Here is a 21,465-nt window from a genome sequence, read left to right on the forward strand (position 1 = left end):
TGAGACTGCGTAGTTTTCGATATTTATGTTGCGAGCTGTGGCATTAGGGGGACTCCGCCCTGAGGGAAAACTGAGCTAGCGGCACTGCCAAAAGGAAAATTAGCAGTTCGTAACATTCTAAGAATTAATGCCGGATATGATAAATTTAAAAGCAATTACATATGTACTTTGAAAAGACCAAAACATTTTAAAAACGTGGTAAAAATGTCTGATTTTTTGGCAATACACACTATTAATTTTACAGCAATCAACCCTTATGACCAACCCTTCTATAACCAGTTAAAGTTATTTGAATTAAAAATTTTAAATTTAACGTCTAAATTCTTAGTAACCATGCCATCTTATCCAAACAAATCACAAAAAATCATATATATTTGTCCCTTTCTAAGCCTCTAATGAATGCTCTAATGAATGAGCCGAATAATGTAGTGGAATAACCGCATAATAAGCAAAGAAGGATTGATGTGGTCATACGATTTTTAATTTAAGTGTATTTACATAAGATTTGGTTTCCGAAAATACGAGTTCAAAAACATAATTTTATTAATTTTGATGCTAGAAGATGCAATTCCGGTCCTTTTTTCGGAAATAAGCTGTCGAGCCTGTAAGAATGACCGTTCCGACAATGCACTGCTAGGGGGAACACATAAAATTTTGAGGCGCCACTTTATATAAAAGAGGATACTGTCCTTTGTTTTCTTCCAACCATTGCAATACATTATAGTCTTTTTTTAGCGATACTTTTGTGGATTAGCAAAGCAAAATTTCACCTTCGATGAGATGTTCATCCGTGTCCTGTGAAATATTTCGAATGAAACTTGAAAATATTGTTATGTTTTCAGATGTTGGCTCAGCTGATTCAGGTTCATGTGCCTCCAATTCCTTGCAGGTTTTCATTAGTTTTTTGCAAAAGTTTATTGTTAAGTCCTTTTGATTTTTATTAAATGAGATGAGCTTGTTTGTTGGAGGAAATAAAAAGAGCGCCAGTGGATGAAATTTTGTTATATGTTCGTTTACGATGTTGACAAGATAAGGTTACAAAGAAGTTTTTAATTGAGTTTGTGTATGTGGTATTACAAGGTGAAGAGTTGGATAAGTGTCACCCTCTAACTCCTGTGAAGCTACTTGAATCTTTTGAGTATTTCATTAATGCCTTGTAGGCTGGAAAGGCTCAGCCCGGAAGTCCGGAAAACGTGTAATAAATAGTGTTCCACCTTGTTGGGCAGAGGGATTTTAGTGATTGGTCCAATTTTGAGTTCTTTCCTGATTTTTTTAAATATTACTAATTTGGTGGAAATCTTTAAAATCAGGTCAATATTTTTGGACTCGGCAATAGATTTGTCCACTACATTATTTAGCAAATGGTTAATGCAGTGGAGGTGGGTATTTTCACGAATTGCCCTTTTCATGCAATGCAATTAAATTTGCGCAATTCTTCCAATACCTTCGTCTTTATATTAGGTCCTAAAAAGTAGCATAACAAATTAGATTACATTAAAAAAAGGGAAACATACGCATTCCTGTCGCACATTCATCCATTGACCTAACTGATAAAAGTCGGCATGTTGAATGTCCGTCTAAAATTTAGTGGTCAGTCACTGATACGTATGAACGTTTCAGATAATTGTCCGTCCATATATCTGATGTAATGCTATATCCAGTAGGGCGCACCCTAGACAACTCGCTAATTACTTCATAGCAATTTAGGTCGTAAATCTGAGAAATATTCCTTGATAGAGTGGTCGGACTCGGAATAAATTTGTCCATATCAATATTTTGCCAAAATCGAGCTCCTACTCCTACAGAAATGAAAAAAATATCTTTAAGTCCCTTATCTTGGATGGTGTTAAATGATCGGCCATTTTTGACTGTCCACTCCGTAGCAGCGTCAATAATTTTTTTCTTCGTTTCCGAATCAACGTTGGCTTCGGTGTCGCTAAAGTTTGTTGATGACCTCGACGCTGGCACCAAAAAATCGACTAATCGACTATTAAAAAAAGGCGTGTTGCGGTGTTCACTGTACCTCCGCTAAAAATGATCGGATTTCCAAGAAGCCTTTTTTTAATATTTTATTTTTAAGAATTTTGTTCGATAGTCCAAAGCAGCGGTCGGCAGCGTCCTATTAAGTGAGCATAGGAAATTGTTCTGCTCATTCTCTGCCTCTCCCGTATACTGTAGAACAGCGGTGTGCCGACAGCTGGTCAAAAGTCAAAAATGCATTTTTCATCTAAAAAATTTGACTTTCGCCTTAAAAATAAAATGTTTAAAGTTAAAAAATAAAAAAAAACGCTTCATAGGGGGCTGGTTTTTTTATGCAGAAAAATAAGCGACTAATTTAAAAAAGGATCGGCTAAGCCGTTAAGAAATGCCGATGAACACGGACTTTCAAAACGTGGTTTTGAGAAAAACGCACTTAAAGATGCACTTAGGTATACCTAAAATTTTAGAGGTTATGGTACTAGTTTTAGCATAACTTCTAAAGTTTTTGTCCGATTGACTTAAAACTTTTTTTAAAAAAATCGACATTTTTTTTTTGCAAGACCCTACCATTTTTTAGAAAATAGCAAAAAACTTTTTTGAAGTAAAAAAAGTGATCTAAAAAAACAACTTTTAGCCATGAATTTAAAACTATTCCATTTAGCAAATTTTAACAAAGGCAGCGTGATTAGCATTTTAAATTATCTTTACAACGAGGTATAGCACGAGTCGGTAGCATTAGTCGTTTTCCAAAAGTCGTAGAACAAACGTTTCATATATTCACTAGATTAACTCGTAAAAATTAGTACAGGATCCTAGGACAATGATTTGATGCATACAAACAAAGGGTCAAAACATTTCATTTTGAAAGGAGCCCCAAAATCTTAATTTTGAAATAACTTTTGAACGGAAATTGGATTTTATCATATGATTCCTCATTCGACGCGTATTGTCATAGGAATACGGCTCCAACAGCTCTTATTTTCGAAATGTTCACTTTCACAATTTAACCGCCCCCTCTCCCAAACCAATTGAAATTTATTAAATGCAATTTTTTATTGGTGTGTCACTCGTTATGATCGGACCATCACAGCAGATTTTCAATTCTGCGGCTATATAATAGTAGCTTTTTTATGTTTTTAATTATTGTTTTGAATTAAAGTTTTCATTAAATATAGTGCTGAAAGTCGTCGTATATTTAATAACACAGGTACACAGCCAAAAATATCAAAGGGTCATTTCTAGTTTTCCATGATTATTGGGTGCTCTTGAGTAAAAGTCCTATACAAACTTATGTTTCATCACCTACAGGTTCCGTATGCTTCCGCGGTCTAGCTAAGAAAACAAAAAACCGATGTTTGCCGACACTTTGAATCGCTGTAGACGGCAGTCCACGTAGTGACGAAGAGCACCAGGAGAGTGTGCGATGGCGACTACTATACAACCCTAGTCAAAAGTATTTTCACAAATTTGAATGTTAACTGTACTCATATTTTGAACTTATAATATAAACATTTTGGCACCTATGGAAAGAGCACTTCAATTCCGTTTAAATGACACAAAAATTTTCTTAACCCATTAAGCACCCTTTGAAAAGTGGGCAAATTAGACAATTTTTTTCGAAAGTCAAATTTTCAACTTTTTTTCTGGGGCTTAAAATAAAAATGTTTTGATGCAAAGTTGTTCCCCAATCAAAATTAATAATAACTGCAAAAAAAAAATTTCAAAATATTTTTCCTTGTATTTTTTATGATTTTTTGAAAATAGCTATTTTTGCCGCTTTTTCTTCCTTTTCATACAAAATTTTACTGAGAGGTCTCCATTCAAAAAATCATAAAAAATACAAGGAAAAATATTTTGAAATTTTTTTTTTTGCAGTTATTATTAATTTTGATTGGGGAAGAACTTTGCATCAAAACATTTTTATTTTAAGCCCCAGAAAAAAAGTTGAAAATGTTTTAGTTGTTTTTCTATTGAAAATACTCCTCGAATGAGGTGTCATATGACAAAATCAAAAGTTATAGCCAAAAGAAGATCTTCTCCAAAATGAAAATTTAATTCTGTTTGTCAGTTTGTCAGTCTGTCCCAAAACGTTTGCTTAAAATCCTGCAAATTTTATACTCGCTGGTTTAGCGGGAAACCAGCTATAAATGGCTAAATTTTGTAAACACATAGCTTGCGAAATACTTAAGCTACAGACTTGTTCTTTACCTCATATTAAAGGTATTTCGAAGTACAACAAACGCCTTCTAAACACTTTTTATGTATATGTCATAGTTAAAATGTTATGCACATCACGATTTTCTTTAAAACTTTAAACTATATAGCCCTTGAGATTCCTAAAAGTTTAGTATATAACGTGTTATTGTAAAAATTCAGGTTCAAAAGTTATTCGAAAACAAAAGTAGCCACTTTTGCCAGCTCAGAACAACTATCGCTGCCTAAGTATTGTATTTTGTGGAAGCGTATTCAAACTGTATTTTAGGGTCATGGAATCATTAAAAATGTTTTAAGCAGTTCCATATAGCAAACTTTTGTTTTACGACTTTTGAAAAAACCCGCTACTTTAGAGGGAAAAAAGGTACAAATAGCTAAATTTCGTAAATTCGTAACTTTTGAACTACTAAGGCTACAGACATTTGCTATACCTCGTTTAAAAGGTATTTTGAAATACTTAAACGCCTTTTTAGCTTAATTCGTTGTAATACAATAGTTAAAAAATTAAGGTTGAACAATTTAAATTTAAATGTATACATTATAATATATATATATTTAAATATGTATACATATATTAGCTCCTATGAGAGCAAAAGTAAACATACAAAAACTTCTGATATCAAAAAAAAAACACCTCTTAACGAGGTAAAAAACTAGTGACGATCGCACATTGAACATACAAAAGTTCTGATATCAACAATTGAAAGTGCCTGTGAAGAGTGAAAAAAAGGCTGGAATAGTTTTCTAGGGCGGTTTTCAGGGTCACTAGCCGAGTCGATATGACCATGTCTGTCTGTCCGTATGTACGCTGAGATCCCGGCAACTACAAAAGCTAGACGGTTGAGATTTCCCACACATATTCTTGGGCTTCCTACGCAGCGCAAGTTTATTTCAGAAGAGCGCCACGCCCTCTCAAACGCCCACGATCGCCTATCGAAATGTAGAAGACATTTTTCAAAAGTTATACGCAATCAAAATATCTACATATATCTATCTCCCTCGCACTACCTTTAGCTGAGCTACGATTATAGTCGGGACACTAACCCGAGTACAGCGTTCGGTCAAAGATATTATAAACACTAAGATGTCATTTTTGTCAAATGCGACTCACACGTATTTAGTCTATTTTTAGAATGCCGTTTCTTGACTTCTCTCTCTCTCGCTCACTTGCTCTCTCGCTCTCAAAACTCCGCGCTGCAGAAAAGTCAAAATTCAATTTTTGTCTCATTTGTTGATTCTTGAATTATGTTGCCGAAAAGGAATCGTCCTAAAAGGCATATTGCGCACAACATTTCAAAAAGGGCTGTGGCGCATTGCGTTAGTTGGTGGCCCGCGAATAATGCGGTTGAGGTTCGAGTCCACTCTGAGGCGAAGTGGTTTTATTTTTATCTTCATTTTTTTTTTTATTTTACTTTGCTTTTTTTAATTTTTTGGTTTGTTTTTTAATTTTTTTTGTAGTTTCTTGTTTGTTTTTAATTTTTTTGTAGTTTTAATTTTAAATTTTTATTGAAGTATACAATTTAAATGCAATTCAGGGACTAAGAATAACAATAATTTTATTTTTTAAAAAAAAAATTATAAATCCGCTTTCTGAATCCACACGAAAAATTTTGCCGTACATTCAGTTGTATGGGCGTTACACCTCTTAGTGTTTATATTCCCTTTGGTTCGGTTTAGCTGAGTGACGGGTATTAAATAGTCGGGACACCAACCCGACTCACAGTTGAGGTCGATGAGCTTTAAGCATCACGGTTTTTAAAGTTGGACTTTAGAAATGCATGCAAAATTTCACTGGGAAGCGAGCAACAGTTGACAAAGTTTAGTCTTATCAATTGCATCGCGTGATTAGTGGGAGCAGCCAAAAGTTATTTTTCCCAAAAACTTTAGACAATTTTTATTCCACTTTCAAAAACAAAAACATTTTTTTGGGACAACAATTTTTTTTTTATTTTTATTATTCTATCCTATTCTATCCAACCAGAACATACATCCTTCGCATGGATTCATTCTGATTCGGAATCTAAAATAAAATCTTTCCCATATTTTGCCCAAAGACCTTCTATTTAGAAACGAGTGAAATAAGCCTTGCTGCATTTTTCGAGGTTTGGTCGAAAAACATAAAAACCACTCCGCGAGACGCTCTTGTAAAGCACGCAGTAATGGTGTTTGGCAATGACATTGATCACTCCAAATTGAAATTACACTGTCTTTTGAGTTTCAAAACCGATTTGAGAAATCTAGGAGAGATAAAGCCAGGTTTTTTGCTCATAATGCAAGTGGCCTTCAGGTCACATTAAATGGCGAAGTCTGTCGCATTGATGTCATTGCTTCCACCTCAAGTACAAGAGGGAGGTCACAAAAAGTCTTCTTTGAGGGTTGTCCTAGAACACAAAAAATGAAAAGCCAAGAATTGTTGCCTACGATAGATGAGGATCAATTGCTATCAGCTGCAGAACAGGCTTTGCGGGCGGAAGGGAAACGGGATTCAGCTAAATTAATTAATGAATAACCAAATGCTCCCCCGTCCATGGGGACTATAATTAAGAAAGCTAAATTATCTTCTAATAGCACTGCAAAACACCTTTCAGCAGATCAAGCACTTGCCCTTCTGATAGACCGTAAATTATCAATGCACCAGTACAATACCACAAAAATTTCTGTCCAAAATTATATCCATGTTATGACCTCGTTAAGGAGTCAAACATGTTATGCTATCCTACTGGTATAAAGGTAAGAGAATCCTATGCTGAAAAAAGTTTACAATCCCTTATTGATCATACCATACCATACCGTCTCCACTAGACGATGTACACATGAAATTTGACTTGTTACCATTTAATAAAAAAAAATCTTAAAAATATAAACCAAATTTTTTTTGTTTTTTTTTATCAATTATCTTTAATATAAAACCTTATTTGCAGCTGTCTAGCTTATAACTTCGAAGTTACAGCTGAAAACATGAGCATATAACCAAATATCAACATTTTCAAAAAAAAAAAAAGTGGCCTCCAAAAATTAAAAACAACATTTCTTAAGTTGGCGAAAATTTTAACAAAAAATACTAAAATAGTTAAAAGTTTCGAAATTTTTGTTGGGGTTTTTAATTAAAAAAACATTTTTTTTAATTTTCAACGCCCCCAAAAGTGCCACGCCCATTTTTGGGCTTACTAGAATATTCACTCCAAATTTGAAGCCGATATCTTTAAAAATACGACTCCTACTGATTTAAGTCCCCCTAGATTGGCAAATTCTAACACTGTGCAACTATAGAGTTCTCTCTTAACTCTTATGCAGCACTTGAGACTCGTTTGAGATATTTCAATATTTGATATGCAACTTTGTGGGACATCTTAATTAGGGATGTCAAAAATATATCAAAATATCAATATATCGATATTTTTGCAAAAAAAATATATTTATATCGTGATATTTATTTAGCCAAATATCACAATATCGATATTTTATTTTTCGATATTATTTGATATTTGCATATCTTTCTCTCATCTCATCTCTCATATCATCATCAAAAAATTAAGCGTGTTAAAATTTATTTCGGTAAAATTAATAAATCAGTCCACATTCACAGGCCTTTGAAGAAACACGCACATTTCACGCCGGGTAGGGCAAGGGACCTCGTGGAGTGGATTCATTTTTAGGTTAAGTTTGTGTAACACAAAAATCAAGACAAAGTATCTGGTCATATGCACTAGTCGTGCGACCAACCTTCATTTTCAACATTCGTTGAAATCAAAGCCAAAAAAAAAAAAAAATAATAATAAAAACAAACTAAGTGCAAACTTTATTTGAAAACTATTAAAACAAGTGGGAATACATCAAAAATGTTATCCCACTTGAAAAACAAAAACTTTTTTGTGTGGAACTAATAAAATAAGGAATTTAATAAAACGAATTACAGGGGTGGTGGTATTTTCACAAATTTAAATGTTGACTGTACTCATATTTTTAACTTATAATATAAACTTTTGGAACCTATAGAAAGAGCACTTCAATTCCGTTAAAATGATTCAAAAATGTTCTTAGCCCATTAAGACCCCTTTGAAAAGTGAGCAAATTTTGTGAAAGTCGAATTTTTAACTTTTTTCCTGGGGCTTAAAACAAAAAAGTGTTGATGCAAAGTTGTTCCCCAATCAAAATTAATAATAACTGCAAAAAAAAATTTCAAAATATTTTCCCTTGTATTTTTTATGGTTTTTTGAATGGAGACATCTCAGTAAAATTTTGTATGAAAAGGAAGAAAAAGCGGCTAAAATAGCTATTTTCAAAAAATCATAAAAAATACAAGGAAAAATATATTTTTATTTTATTTCTTTGCAGTTATTATTAGTTTTGATTGGGGAACAACTTAGCATCAAAACTTTTTTGTTTTGAGCCCCAGGAAAAAAGTTGAAAATTTGACTTTCAAAAAAATTGTCTAATTTGCTCACTTTTTAAAGGTTGCCTAATGGGTTAAGAAAATTTTTGTGTCATTTAAGGGGGGAGATACATATAGAATTGCAATTTTTTCATGTTTTTCGTGTTTTTTTTTAACTAATAAGGAATTGTGCTGGGATCTCGTAACTTGGCATGTTGATTACTCTGTTTTATTTTATAATTTTTACAATTTTTTTTTTTATCTTTTAAAATGGCGGCCAAGGGAATTTTTTGCCAGGCTATATAAAAAAAAAAGTAGGCCAGCTGCGGATCGTCCACAGGTCGCTGTGTAGATCCGATTCTTTTGAAACTAAGTTTATTTTGTTAAGAATTAATGTATAAACTGTCTGAACCTAACTTACATAGAATATCTCAAGTACTCTGGAATTGGCACCCTTTCAAAGTCAAAATCAATTTTTTGCATATTTATTTTGTTGTTTTTGCTTAAAAAAAAAATTTACACTTGCAAATGTCTACATTAAGTAGGTTCAGACAGTAGGCAATTTCATTACAAACATTTCTGTAAAAGCAGCATAATGATCGAACCATTATTTTTTAAGATACACGATCCGCAGCTGGCGAAAACGTGGTTTCGAGAAAAACGCATTTAAAGTAATGAAATATATCTACTGCAAAGGAAGATGGGTGCCGTCATCCTGGTATAAGTTCCAAAATAGTTCGAATTTCTTCCTGAAACTTTCATGACACATTCTTAAAGAGTTATACTATCAATTTAAATAATAAAAAAAAATTTAATTTTTTTTGTTTTCTATATGTATCTCCCCCCTTAACGGAATTGAAGTGTTCTTTCCATAGGTGCCAAAATGTTTATATTATAAGTTCAAAATATGAGTACAGTTAACATTCAAATTTGTGAAAATACTTTTGACTAGGGTTGTATTTGGTTAATACTTTTCTAGTGCTTTTACATTAATTTTAGGGCAAAAGTCTTTGTTGTTAGCTTATTTACGCGGCTAAAATTTTGAAATTCAACTGAAAAAAAATATCAAAAGTATCTGATATATCGATGTTTTTTGGCGATATATTATATATCATATTGATATTTTTCTTAAAGAAAATATATCAGCGATACGATATTTTTAAAATATTTGACATCCCTAATCTTAATATCTTTTAGAAAAATATTTTTTGTTCTAGAATTTGTTTCTCCCTTAAAAAATAATTAAAAATTATTCTTAGTGTGGGGTTTGAAAGATAAAGAGTGTATCTTTAAAAAAAATTAAACATCAAAACAATTCATATATCCGTTTGCCTCTGAGACCTCCGGTAAGTTGGCCAATTTCAGCATTTTTCGAACTTTTTTGAAAAATGCAGTTTAACTTGGGCATAACAAATTCAAAAATATAGCATCCACCGAAATAAATTTAAAAAGCATTTATGTGGGGTTTTGGATAAATTTTAATAGAATATTTAGTTAAAGTTTAGATAATTGATTACAACGTCTTTTGATAACAATGTCTAAAGGTTTCTTATGAATCGCGAACGTCGTTTCGGCCGTCTTGTTGTGTCGCACAGTGGCGCCGTTTGACTTTTTTTTGTAATAAATCATATCTTTTGAACTAGTGGAGAAATTTGAATGATTTAATTTTATTGTGCACATATACAGTTGCACCAAACACTCTCAAATGTTTTAAATCGGGCTTTTTATTGTGCCACATCTCGTAAGGGGTCATCACGCTATTAACTATTGCTCTACTATGAGTTCGATTAATTAGGTAAGTTGCGTAGATAATTGATCCATATTAAAAATTATTGCTTAAGACAGGGATTGGGAGTGGCAAAGGCGTACTTACAAATCGGCAAAGTCACAATTTAAAAACAAATCCATTTTTTCGAACAAAAAAAATATTTTTTTTTAAAAAAGTTATAATCTGTTGTTGGTTATTATGCTAAATATACATAATAATTACACAGATGTAGTTATGTTTTATGATTCAATTATTTAATTTTACCGCAACACCAGCACCACAACTTAGCTCAAGAAAAGGTCACAAGAAAGAGAGAGAAGATCGGTCTATGTCTTCATTAAAACCTAAAAGGATATATACTAAATGGTATTTCTGTATATGAATAGGGGTATTCCAACATTTTTATTTTAATTTTTTGTGTTTTAATTTTTAAAAATGATTAAAAAAACAAAATTGAAAAAAAAAATTTCAAAATAAATAAAAAATTGTTTTAATTTGAAAAAGGGTTACATATTTTTAATAGTGGATCAATTACCCGTCGATTGGTATGGGTCGCAACTTTCTAGGACAAAGTCGAAAAATTGATTTATTGCTCTTTTTTTGGCCCAAGGCGCCACTGTGCGTCGTCTTCGGCTTCTTTCATAAAACTCAACGGCTCGTCCCTTGCCGCTTGATCTCTTCGTTTCCCATTTTCGCACTTCTCGTCGTCTATTCTTCGCACTCTTCGTTTTCGCAATCCTCTTTAGGTTTTAGCCTAGTACTCAGTACGACGAAAACTGCTAGCTAGCCATAGGAGTAAGCGAGACGTAAATAGGTAGCTAACGCATTTAGCCGGGGACTTTTCCCACCTCGGTACTCAGTTGAGCTAAGGAAATAGTAAGAAAATACCACAAAAATACTAGATTTAGCGGATGAACTCCGATGAACGCCTTTAAGCCTAGTACTCACTTCGGCTAAGAGTTTCACTAGTCGAAAAATCGTATTCTTTTAGTGTGTCCGAAGTTTTCGGTGTTCATCCGAAATGCATGTAGCATGGTCTTACTCTCAGCAAACAAATCAACTGGCGCCAATTTTAAAATATTACAAAACGTTGAGCCGACCTGGGTCGCAAGCTTTAAATTCGCTGTTGGAATGGCGATATGTATTGCAGCAACTCCTACAGGCAGTTTTCCATTGGTTTTTGTGGTTTTCCTTCCATTTATAAATTGTTATTGGCACACCGCTTCTGCACAAACACAGCCAAAGATCAAATTTGTTATTCTTTGGGCCACAGCTAAAGGTGTTCATCGGAGTTCATCCGCTAAATCTAGTATTTTAGTGGTATTTTCTTACTATTTCCTTAGCTCAACTGAGTACCGCGGTGGAAAAAAGCCCCAGCTAAAGGCTTTAGCTACCTATTTGCCTCTCGCTTACTCCTATGCTTAGCTAGCAGTTTTCGCCGTAAGCCTAGTACTCAGTTCGGCTAAGAGTTTTACTAGTCGAAAAATATTAATATTTTAGGGTGACCGAAGTTTTCGGAGTTCATCCGCAATGCATGTAGAATGGTCTTACTCTCAGCAAGCAAATTAACTGGCGCCAATTTTGAAATATTACAAAATGATTAGCCGACCTAGGTCGCAAGCTTTAAATTTGCTGTTGGAATGAGGATATGTATTGCTGCAACTCCTACAGGCAGTTTTCCATTGGTTTTTGGGGTTTTCATTCTATTTATAATATGTTATTGGCACACCGCTTCTGCACAAACACAGCCAAAGATCAAATTTTTTATTCTTTGGGCCGCGGCTAAAGCCTAGTACTCAGTACGACGAAAACTGCTAGCTAAGCATAGGAGTAAGCGAGAGGCAAATAGGTAGCTAAAGCCTTTAGCTGCGGCTTTTTTCCACCGCGGTACTCAGTTGAGCTAAGGAAATAGTAAGATAATACCACTAAAATACTAGATTTAGCGGATGAACTCCGATGAACACCTTTAGCCGCGGCCCAAAGAATAAAAAATTTGATCTTTGGCTGTGTTTGTGCAGAAGCGGTGTGCCAATAACATATTATAAATAGAATGAAAACCCCAAAAACCAATGGAAAACTGCCTGTAGGAGTTGCAGCAATACATATTCTCATTCCAACAGCAAATTTAAAGCTTGCGACATAGGTCGGCTAATCATTTTGTAATATTTCAAAATTGGCGCCAGTTAATTTGCTTGCTGAGAGTAAGACCATTCTACATGCATTGCGGATGAACTCCGAAAACTTCGGTCACCCTAAAATATTAATATTTTTCGACTAGTAAAACTCTTAGCCGAACTGAGTACTAGGCTTAAAGGCGTTCATCAGAATTCATCCGCTAAATCTAGTATTTTAGTGGTATTTTCTTACTATTTCCTTAGCTCAACTGAGTACCGAGGTGGAAAAAAAGTCCCCGGCTAAAGGCTTTAGCTACCTATTTGCCTCTCGCTTACTCCTATGCTTAGCTAGCAGTTTTCGTCGTACTGAGTACTAGGCTGTACTGAGTACTAGGCTTTAAGCAAAGAGAATACATTATATAGAGAGGGCATAACTCTGACTTTCTGTTCAAACTGTTGTCGGCAAGGGGAAAAGGGGGAAAGAGCTTGTTCTATTTTTAGAATTCGTTTATTGAGTACACAATGCATAAGTGTAAGTGGGCTTTGTGTGTATGTGTGCGAGAACGTGGCAACACATTTTCGAGAAAATTTCATTTTTGTAATTTCTATAATCTAGGGCCAACAACATTTAAAAGTCGAAAAGGGTTTTCTGTCCAACATTTTCAACTCGGTCTATGGTCGTGCTGGTTAAAGCGTTGATCAGCGATGTTGATGCGAGTTCGATCCCCGCAAGGGGCAGACGTTTTCTAATATTGTTTTTTTCTTTTTTTGATGTCTCGAAATATATATACTTTTTTTATTATTTTAGTTAAAAGCTAAACAATTTTTTTATATTTCTTTTCTTGTAGATTAACATCTTAAGATTATACAAAAAAGTTTTAAGTCAATCTAAAAGAACTTTGGAAGCTAGGATGTAATTAGTACTAGTAAAATTTTTCTAAAAAAAATAATTTTTGATTTTGCACGGCTTAATAAAATATTTAAAGTAAAAAAAAAAAATAAAACTTCCCAGGGCGGGTTTTTTCTATTCTTAAACGAAATGTAATTTTTGGCGGAGATACAGTGAACACCGCAAAACGTCTTTTTAAAGTGCTCTATACGTGTTTTACATATGGGCACTTCCAAAATGTCGCTCGGGACATTTGCACACCTTTAAAGTTGAAAAAAAATTGTAAAACAATGGATTTTAATTTTAATTATGGGCTTTTCTTTTCACTCTTCCCAAGCTCTATTTTTGGTAAAAATCTTGATTTTGTACCACTTAGTTTTTAAGATATCGGTAAAAAACTGCCGTATTCGCTCGGGACAAAAATAGAAGTGGATTTCGGGGAAGTTCATACAACACCAGAAATTAGCGAATTCTGATGGAACATTTGAATGCGATTTTTTTAGAATGTTGTTTAAGCATGTCGCTGTGAAATGCTTTTTGTTTTGCTCAAAAATTCTTTGCCGTTTTTTTTTTATGCAGTTTCAACCACATTCGCTCGGGACATTTTTTCCGACTGTTTTGTAAAGCGGATTTCTTTACCTCTATCTCTCAATTGCTGGATGTTTTGCTTTTAACTTAATAGTTTAGCATGTGAATGAAGCATTCAGTACAGAAAAATGTCACATATTAGCATTCCTATAGGATAAATTAACAACAGAAGACAAGTCCAAAAAATAACAAAAAAATAGCCAAAAACTGATTTTTGCGTATATTGGTCGGGTTTGTCATAAAAATAATCAAACTATACTCCAAACTTGTAGTTAAGCTCAGTATCCAACTAATTAGAAACTAATATCGGGGAAATATGTTTTATTCAAGTTTCAAGGTTTTTGGCTTGGTGGACTTTTTTTTGGAAGTGCCCATATGACATGTTTTTCTCGAAACCACGTTTTTAAAAGTCCGTGTTCATCGGCATTTCTAAACGGCTCAACCGATCGTTTTTAAATTTGTCGCATATTTTTCTGCATAAAAAAACCCGCCCCCAGGGAATCGTTTTTTTTTTTTAAACTTCAAAAATTTTTTTGTTAAGCCCAAATTCAAATTTTTTAGCTGAAAAACGCATTCTTAACTTTGGAAAATCAAAAAAAAATTCTTAAAATTAAAAAAGTAAAGAACGGGCTTCCTAAGGGCTGGTTTTTTTTAATTCTTAAGCGAAATGTAAAAACAAATGTAAAAATGGAAATCCAATAATTTTTGGCGGTGGTAAAGAAATTATTCGATGTTATTTAAATAACACTCAATAATATACAAAAGGTTTGAATTAAATCCATCTTAACAGTTTTTATAGAAAAAATCAACAAAAAAATTACAAAATAGAAAAAAAACAAAATACTCTTAAAAAACAAAAAAAAAAAAAACCCCCGCAAGAAATTGAAATTCTACAACGGGATTCGATCCCCGTACCGCTTAGATTGGTAGTCAGATGTCTTATCCACTGGGCCAAATGGCTAGCAGTGCTGCGGCCGAATAGATTCCAAGTAGAATCGAGCAGTGCGGGTTCTACTGTTAAAATGCGGGTTCCACCGCTAGAACCCGCCATACGACAGACTCTTTTGTATGACATGTCCTCTCTATATATTTATACTCTTTGCTTTAAGTCTAGTACTCAGTTCGGCTAAGGGCCGGTTTCTCGAGTCCCTGTCAAAGTCCCTGATAGCTATCTGTTCGAAAAACTTAAATACCAGATAAACTGTTCGTAAAAGCAAATCCGCTTTCTCGACTGCTTTAATTTATCTGAACGAGAAACAATTACAGAGTGCTGTTAACGCACAGAATTGTGCTGTGAAGCGCAAAAAATGGCATGCTTCGATTATTTCATCAGCTGTTTGGGTATAATTTAAAGGAAAAGTCAGCTGTGATTTTGTTTCTTCTTCATAGTTGGCTTTGGGAAATCAGCTGTCATTCTATCGAGTCGAAAACGCTTAACAGGGACTCCGAGTCCCTGTCAAATTTAGCTCTCACATTTATGCTCGAGAAAGCCAAAATGCCTTAGCAGGGACTTTATCTGTTCGAGAAATGTTAGCCGGCACTCGAGAAACCGGCCCTAAGAGTTTTACAAGTCGAAAAATATTAATCTTTTAGTGTGTCCGAAGTTTTCGGTGTTCATCCGAAATGCATGTAGCATGGTCTTACTCTCAGCAAACAAATCAACTGGCGCGAATTTCAAAATATTACAAAACGTTGAGCCGACCTGGGTCGCAACCTTTAGATTTGCTGTTAGAATGGCGATATGTATTGCAGCAACTCCTACAGGCGGTTTTCCATTGGTTTTTGTGGTTTTCCTTCCATTTATAAATTGTTATTGGCAAACCTCTTCTGCACAAACACAGCCAAAGATCAATTTTTTTGTTCTTTGGTCCGCGGCTAAAGGCGTTCATCAGAATTCATCCGATAAATCTAGTATTTTTGTGGTATTTTCTTACTATTTCCTTAGCTCAACTGAGTACCGCGGTGGAAAAAAGTCCCAGCTAAAGGCTTTAGCTACCTATTTGCCTCTCGCTTACTCCTATGCTTAGCTAGCAGTTTTCGTCGTACTGAGTACTAGGCTTTAGCCGCGGCCCACACTACAAAAGAATAATATTGTCGACTAGTGAATCTCTTAGCCGAACTGAGTATTAGGCTCAAGAACAGAAACCATCATTAAGATTTTTAAAAACGTATAAGTTTTATAAATTCAATTTTGTTGTTTTTATGATTTCCTATCAAAATGTAAAAAAAATTTAATAAATTTCAAATCATCATACAAAATTTGTATCATAAAATCGTTTAAATACCTTAGCTTTAACTAAAAATGTTTATATTAAATAATGTAAAAGGCAAATACCCCTAAATCCATGAATTTTTAAGGTCAACCGAGTCCTTAGGATATGGAAAGGATTTGTATAGCACCTGATAAGGTAAAACGGTTTTAAAAGTCGATGTGTATATTCCTTTTCGTGCCCTTATTTATATGGCCCTTGGCACTGCAAGGATGTGAAAGGGGTTATTGTTATTAATAAGTTGAATTAATTGAAATATGTTTCTCTAATCCACTTACGCACTCGCTTCTAGTTTAAATTTTCTTCTTTTTCCAGTATACAACTCTTCCTACAACGCCTCTCTCAACCATGCCAACATACGCATCAAACCTTAATTTGGTATTTAAAGAGAGCGTTGGCTCCAAAAATAAAGACAGCTTCGCCGCTCTCGATAGTCGTAATCAAAAAGCCGAAGATGGGGTCGATCCGAACCACGAGCTAGAAATAAGCAGCCCAGTCAGTCATGAACGTCACGCCGTCGCGAACTCGTCGATAGACGAAGCACCTCACAGTGCTGCGACATATGCTGCTGCTAAATTACGACCACTCACCCTGCCAATCCTCAACAAGCCGCCGACCAACCGCGCCCATAATATTCTGTACGCCTCCCAGCATCTGCTGCAGCGTTACGAGCCGGAGGATCGGCAGATTCACAAGATGCCGCTGGCTAGCGCAATCTCTACTGTCGATAGAGCGGATGACAAACACCCCGGTTCCAGAGGTTTCCTCTCGAAGTTTGCTCACGGACTGCGCTTCTCGCTGCGTCGCAAAAAGAAAGAGCAGCGAGACCAGATGCAATCGGTAGTGGTCAAGGTGTCTCCCGGAAAAGAGTCAAGGCAGATCACGGGCAAAGGCAGATGGGCTGACTTTGTTCACATCTCTGTGAAGCCGCCGAGAATTCCGACATTCATCCAACTGGACGATAGTGTGCCCTCCGAGGCAAGCTCTGCCAACGTCCACTGCAGCCAGCAGTCGGAAAAGCTAGACCAGTCATCTACCCAGAAAAAAGTGACCGGCAAACCGCCGTTGCCCAAGCTGCCACCTCGCAGTGGCATCCTGGCGCATGCGCCTCAGGATGCTGCAAGTGGCACCGTCAGTGCTGCCCATGGCACAGAGGCGTTGATTAGCACCAAACGGGAACAGTACAAACAGTTTCCCGACCAGTTAACGGCGGGCATTCAAGCGTCGAGGATGCGGGACAGAGAGTCGACCCCGTTGGCATACGTCAGCCAGAATACACATATGTTTAACCAAAGTGGAGAAAACGGTCATGTTTCTGGGCCTACCGTGGTTACCGCCGTACCTGTGGATGTTTCTCCCATGAAAGAGATAGGCAAGATGGGTCTGATCGAGACCAATCTGGACACTCAGGAAACGGTTATTTCGGGAACGACTCGTTCCCTAATGGACATAACTGGCCATCCACTTAGTCTGCCCCACAAGCGATACATCGTGAAGCGGCTGAATACGACTAGTGACAACAATGTGAATGAAATTGATGGCCAGGCAGTCAAGTCCTCCTTAGGAGGATGTGGCGTCCAACTAGCATCCTTTCGCAGACCGCACAAGAGCATGGAGTTTTTGCTGGACAAGGAGAACCAGAAAAATGTTTTGGTAAGTGCCAGCATGTTTATTTACTAAATACCACTTACCCTGGACTTAGCCTATTTCTGGTTGGCAGACTACGCTAGTTTTGCTACCAAAATATTAACGCTTGGATCAAGCTGTTGGACCCGCCCCCATATTTTATTTACAATAAGACCTAAAATGTTATAACAGTTAGGCGGAAAACAATTATAATTTTGTAGGCTAACGCAGGGCTAAATTAATGGAATCAATTTCACTGTGGACGGCAGTCCACGTAGTAACAAAGGAGACTACTTTATATAGCCGCAAAATTAAAAATCTGCTACGATAGTCCAAACAAATGGTACACAGATTGAAAGGTACTGTTATCCCCTTAAAATTGGTACTAATACTTTTCAAAAGGCAACTTTTTTAGGAAAAATTACGGAGAAAGTGGAAAAAACGAATTTTACAAAAACTTAAGCTGAGGAGACAAGTAATGCAAAATGTATCCATATTTTTAATTATTTATATTCTTTACCGAATTTCCCGCCGAACGGTATCATCATCAATAGCTAGTACGTTTAGCGATTTCATTAAAAAGATTTAACTATGTTGCTGTCGGAAATGATTGATAAACATGAATTATTTCTTGAGAGGTTTTTAGTGCCGTCCCAAGACTACAATCAAAATGTTGCCACTAAAGTTGTGTGCCGTTTTTTTAAATGTGGTTTTTGATTTTGGACGATTTTTTCTGTTAGTGCTGGAGCCCTAGATCACGAAAATACGCCTAATTTTTTTCTCAATGGCACAGTTTTTATACCCTTCAGAGGGTATTATGATTTCAGTCAGAAGTTTGCAACGCAGTGAAGGAAACGTTTCCGACCCCTGTCCGGCAAACTAGACTGCCAGTTTTGAAGCTATCGGTATGAAACTTTCCCAAAAGTCTTCTATCTATTGGAGGCAGTATATAAGTCGGAACCGACCGAATCGGAAAAATCGGAAAAAAAGGCAAAAAAACTCTAGCTTCTGTGTTTTTTGAAATATTACCATCTACTCTTGGGAATAACTTTTTTTTAACATTTCTGAATTTCGAATTTAATTTTAAAAAAATCGGAAGACAATATATTACAGTCGCCATAGGAAGGAATGATCTGCAATGATACGCTTCGGCAGGCCGAACATAGCTTTTCCGTTTTATAATTTGTATTATTTCTTGTTTTCTGACTCAGAGAAAAAAACGGAACAGTACCCGATTGATATTGTCTTCTCAATTTGTACTCATCAATTTTTCAAAATAAAAGTAATGTATACCAATACGATACAAAATAATAACAATTACAAATATTGATATGAATCCGTGAATAGTTAATCAGGGGTGTCACAGAAACCGTCGACGGTTTTGGGGACTGTTGCTTTAGAAACCAACCGACCAAAACCGTTGGTGTCACAGGAATTTGCGAGATTTCCTTTTTTCGGAAAATTTACCAAAAAACGACCAGGGCTTGACGCATACACTAAATATCGAATATTCAATAATTATCGAATTTTATTTGACTTATTTGGACTATTTCCCAATAAGTTTTAAACTTAATTTATGTTTTTCTTTCAAAATTACAAAAAGAATATATATGTTTAAAAATTTGAATTATCCGCCAGGCTACATATTGCAGCCCTGAACAGCGGTTTGCCGCGGCTGCGTTGGTTTATTTTCATTTCTAAGTTGGCAAGATTTTTAAAAGCGAACCAAAATGCCGACTGCTCTAGAGTACTTGCCTATATACCTATACCTATTTATATTTAAAAATATGCTTTTTATAAAACCTCTCGAAAAAATTAGCTAAAAAAAATCCGTCGGCAAACCGTCTACCTGGCAGTGTTACCAATTAGCTAGCACTTTAAAATACCAAATTTGTCCAAATTTCGGAGTTAGTTATCGAAATGTTTTGTTAACGAATTATTTATTCAAAGGTACTTAGTATTGTAGTTCAAAATGAAACTTATTTCTGTTAAAAATTGTATGGTAAAAGAAGTTGTAGTTATTGAGAAATTAATAAAAACAGGCCGCCTTTGCAAAAAGTTGGCATCACTGTCGTGAAAAAATGTCCTATTTTTGCCAGGTAAAACGCTGGCTGTGAAGAAGAAGAAGACATACATGTAAAAAAGTACAACATTTTTGTTTATTATTAATTTAAACTAATAAGGTTTGCTAATTTTCAGGGGTAAACATAGGTTACCAGCGCAAGACACCATATTTTTCCGATTCATTCGCGATAATATCGACATTGCCAAAGGATTTACTCAGGGCGGCCGCATTCTTGTGAAAGGACGTGGCCAATGAGTTAAATCTCCATGGTAGTCCATGTAAAACCGTTTGTAAGGATCTCCTCTGCGTCCTAGCCTCTCGCAGTTTATGCCTTCGCAAGTACTCTAGAGCAGACGGCATTTTAGTTCGCTTTTAAAAATCTTGCTAACTTAGAAATGAAAATAAACCAACGCAGCCGCGGCAATCCGTTGTTCAGGGCTGCAATATGTAGCCTGGCGGGTAATTCAAATTTTTAAACATATATATTCTTTTTGTAATTTTGAAAGAAAAACATAAATTAAGTTTAAAACTTATTGGAAAATAGTCCAAATAAGTCAAATAAAATTCGATAATTATTGAATATTCGATATTTAGAGTATGCGTCCAGCCCTGGTCGTTTTTCGGTAAATTTTCCGAAAAAAGGAAATCTCTCGAATTCCTGTGACACCAACGGTTTTGGTCGGTTGGTTTAGAAACCAAAACCGTCGACGGTTTCTGTAACACCCCTGTATATGTTTAAAGCGCATGTTGTACATAATAAAGGAAAAAAATTAAAAATTTGAATTACCCGTCAGGCTACATATTGCAGCCCTGAACAACGGTTTGCCGCGGCTGCGTTGGTTTATTTTCATTTCTAAGTTGGCAAGAATTTTAAAAGCGAACCAAAATGCCGTCTGCTCTAGAGTACTTGCGAAGGCATAAACTGCGAGAGGCTAGGACGCAGAGGAGATCCTTACAAACGTTTTTACATGGACTACCATGGAGATTTAACTCATTGGCCAGGTCCTTTCACAAGAATGCGGCCGCCCTGAGTAAATCCTTTGGCAATGTCGATATTATCGCGAATGAATCGGAAGAATACGGTGTCTTGCGCTGGTAACCTATGTTTACCCATGAAAGTTGGCAAAGCTTATTAGTTTAAATTAATAATAAACAAAAATGTTGTACTTTTTTACTTACATGTCTTCTTCTTCTTCACAGCCAGCGTTTTACCTGGCAAAAATAAGACATTTTTTCACGACAGTGATGCCAACTTTTTGCAAAGGCGGCCTGTTTTTATTAATTTCTCAATACCCACAACTGCTTTTACCATACAATTTTTACCAGAAATTAGTTTAATTTTTAACTACAATACTAAGTACCTTTGAATAAATAATTCGTTAACAAAACATTTCGATAACTAACTCCGAAATTTGGACAAATTTGGTATTAAAATTCTAGCTAATTGGTAACACTGCCAGGTAGACGGTTTGCCGACGGATTTTTTTTAGCTAATTTTTTCGAGAGGTTTTATAAAAAGCATATTTTTAAATATAACCTGAAATAGGTATAAAAATCATAGTATGCAGGTAGTTCATAA

At 35.3% G+C, this 21,465-nt stretch overlaps 1 protein-coding gene and 1 long non-coding RNA gene across 10 annotated transcripts in view; one reads left to right on the top strand and one right to left on the bottom strand.

The window, feature by feature from the left end:
- The window catches only part of LOC108054886 (uro-adherence factor A), a 234,497-nt gene that overhangs the window by 99,619 nt on the left and 113,413 nt on the right, over positions 1-21,465 (top strand). For 6 of the 7 annotated variants that reach the window (XR_011420455.1, XM_070219430.1, XM_070219433.1 and 3 more), the window contains one exon: positions 16,511-17,848. Coding sequence is in view for 6 of the 7 variants with exons in the window: in XM_070219430.1 (XP_070075531.1) it covers positions 16,511-17,848 (1,338 nt within the window). In the remaining variant the exon portion in view is untranslated. Of the gene's footprint in view, positions 1-16,288; positions 16,334-16,510; positions 17,849-21,465 lie in introns of those variants that run through there. The other variant, XM_044393699.2, reaches the window with a different exon arrangement.
- LOC138914764 (uncharacterized) lies at positions 60-19,998 on the bottom strand. Of its 3 annotated transcripts, XR_011420578.1 has the most exons (6): positions 19,143-19,998; positions 17,887-17,996; positions 16,786-17,818; positions 16,474-16,672; positions 16,261-16,399; positions 60-84 (listed from the first exon to the last, which is right to left on the bottom strand). It is a non-coding gene; the product is annotated as an uncharacterized lncRNA (long non-coding RNA). The 3 variants fall into 3 exon arrangements; XR_011420575.1 differs by lacking the exon at positions 60-84 and having other exon boundaries at positions 16,249-16,399; positions 19,143-19,823; XR_011420584.1 differs by lacking the exon at positions 60-84 and having other exon boundaries at positions 16,289-16,399; positions 16,478-16,672; positions 19,143-19,828.

This window comes from Drosophila takahashii, chromosome 2L (genome assembly GCF_030179915.1).
Source record: "Drosophila takahashii strain IR98-3 E-12201 chromosome 2L, DtakHiC1v2, whole genome shotgun sequence".
NCBI classification, from domain to species: domain Eukaryota; kingdom Metazoa; phylum Arthropoda; class Insecta; order Diptera; family Drosophilidae; genus Drosophila; species Drosophila takahashii.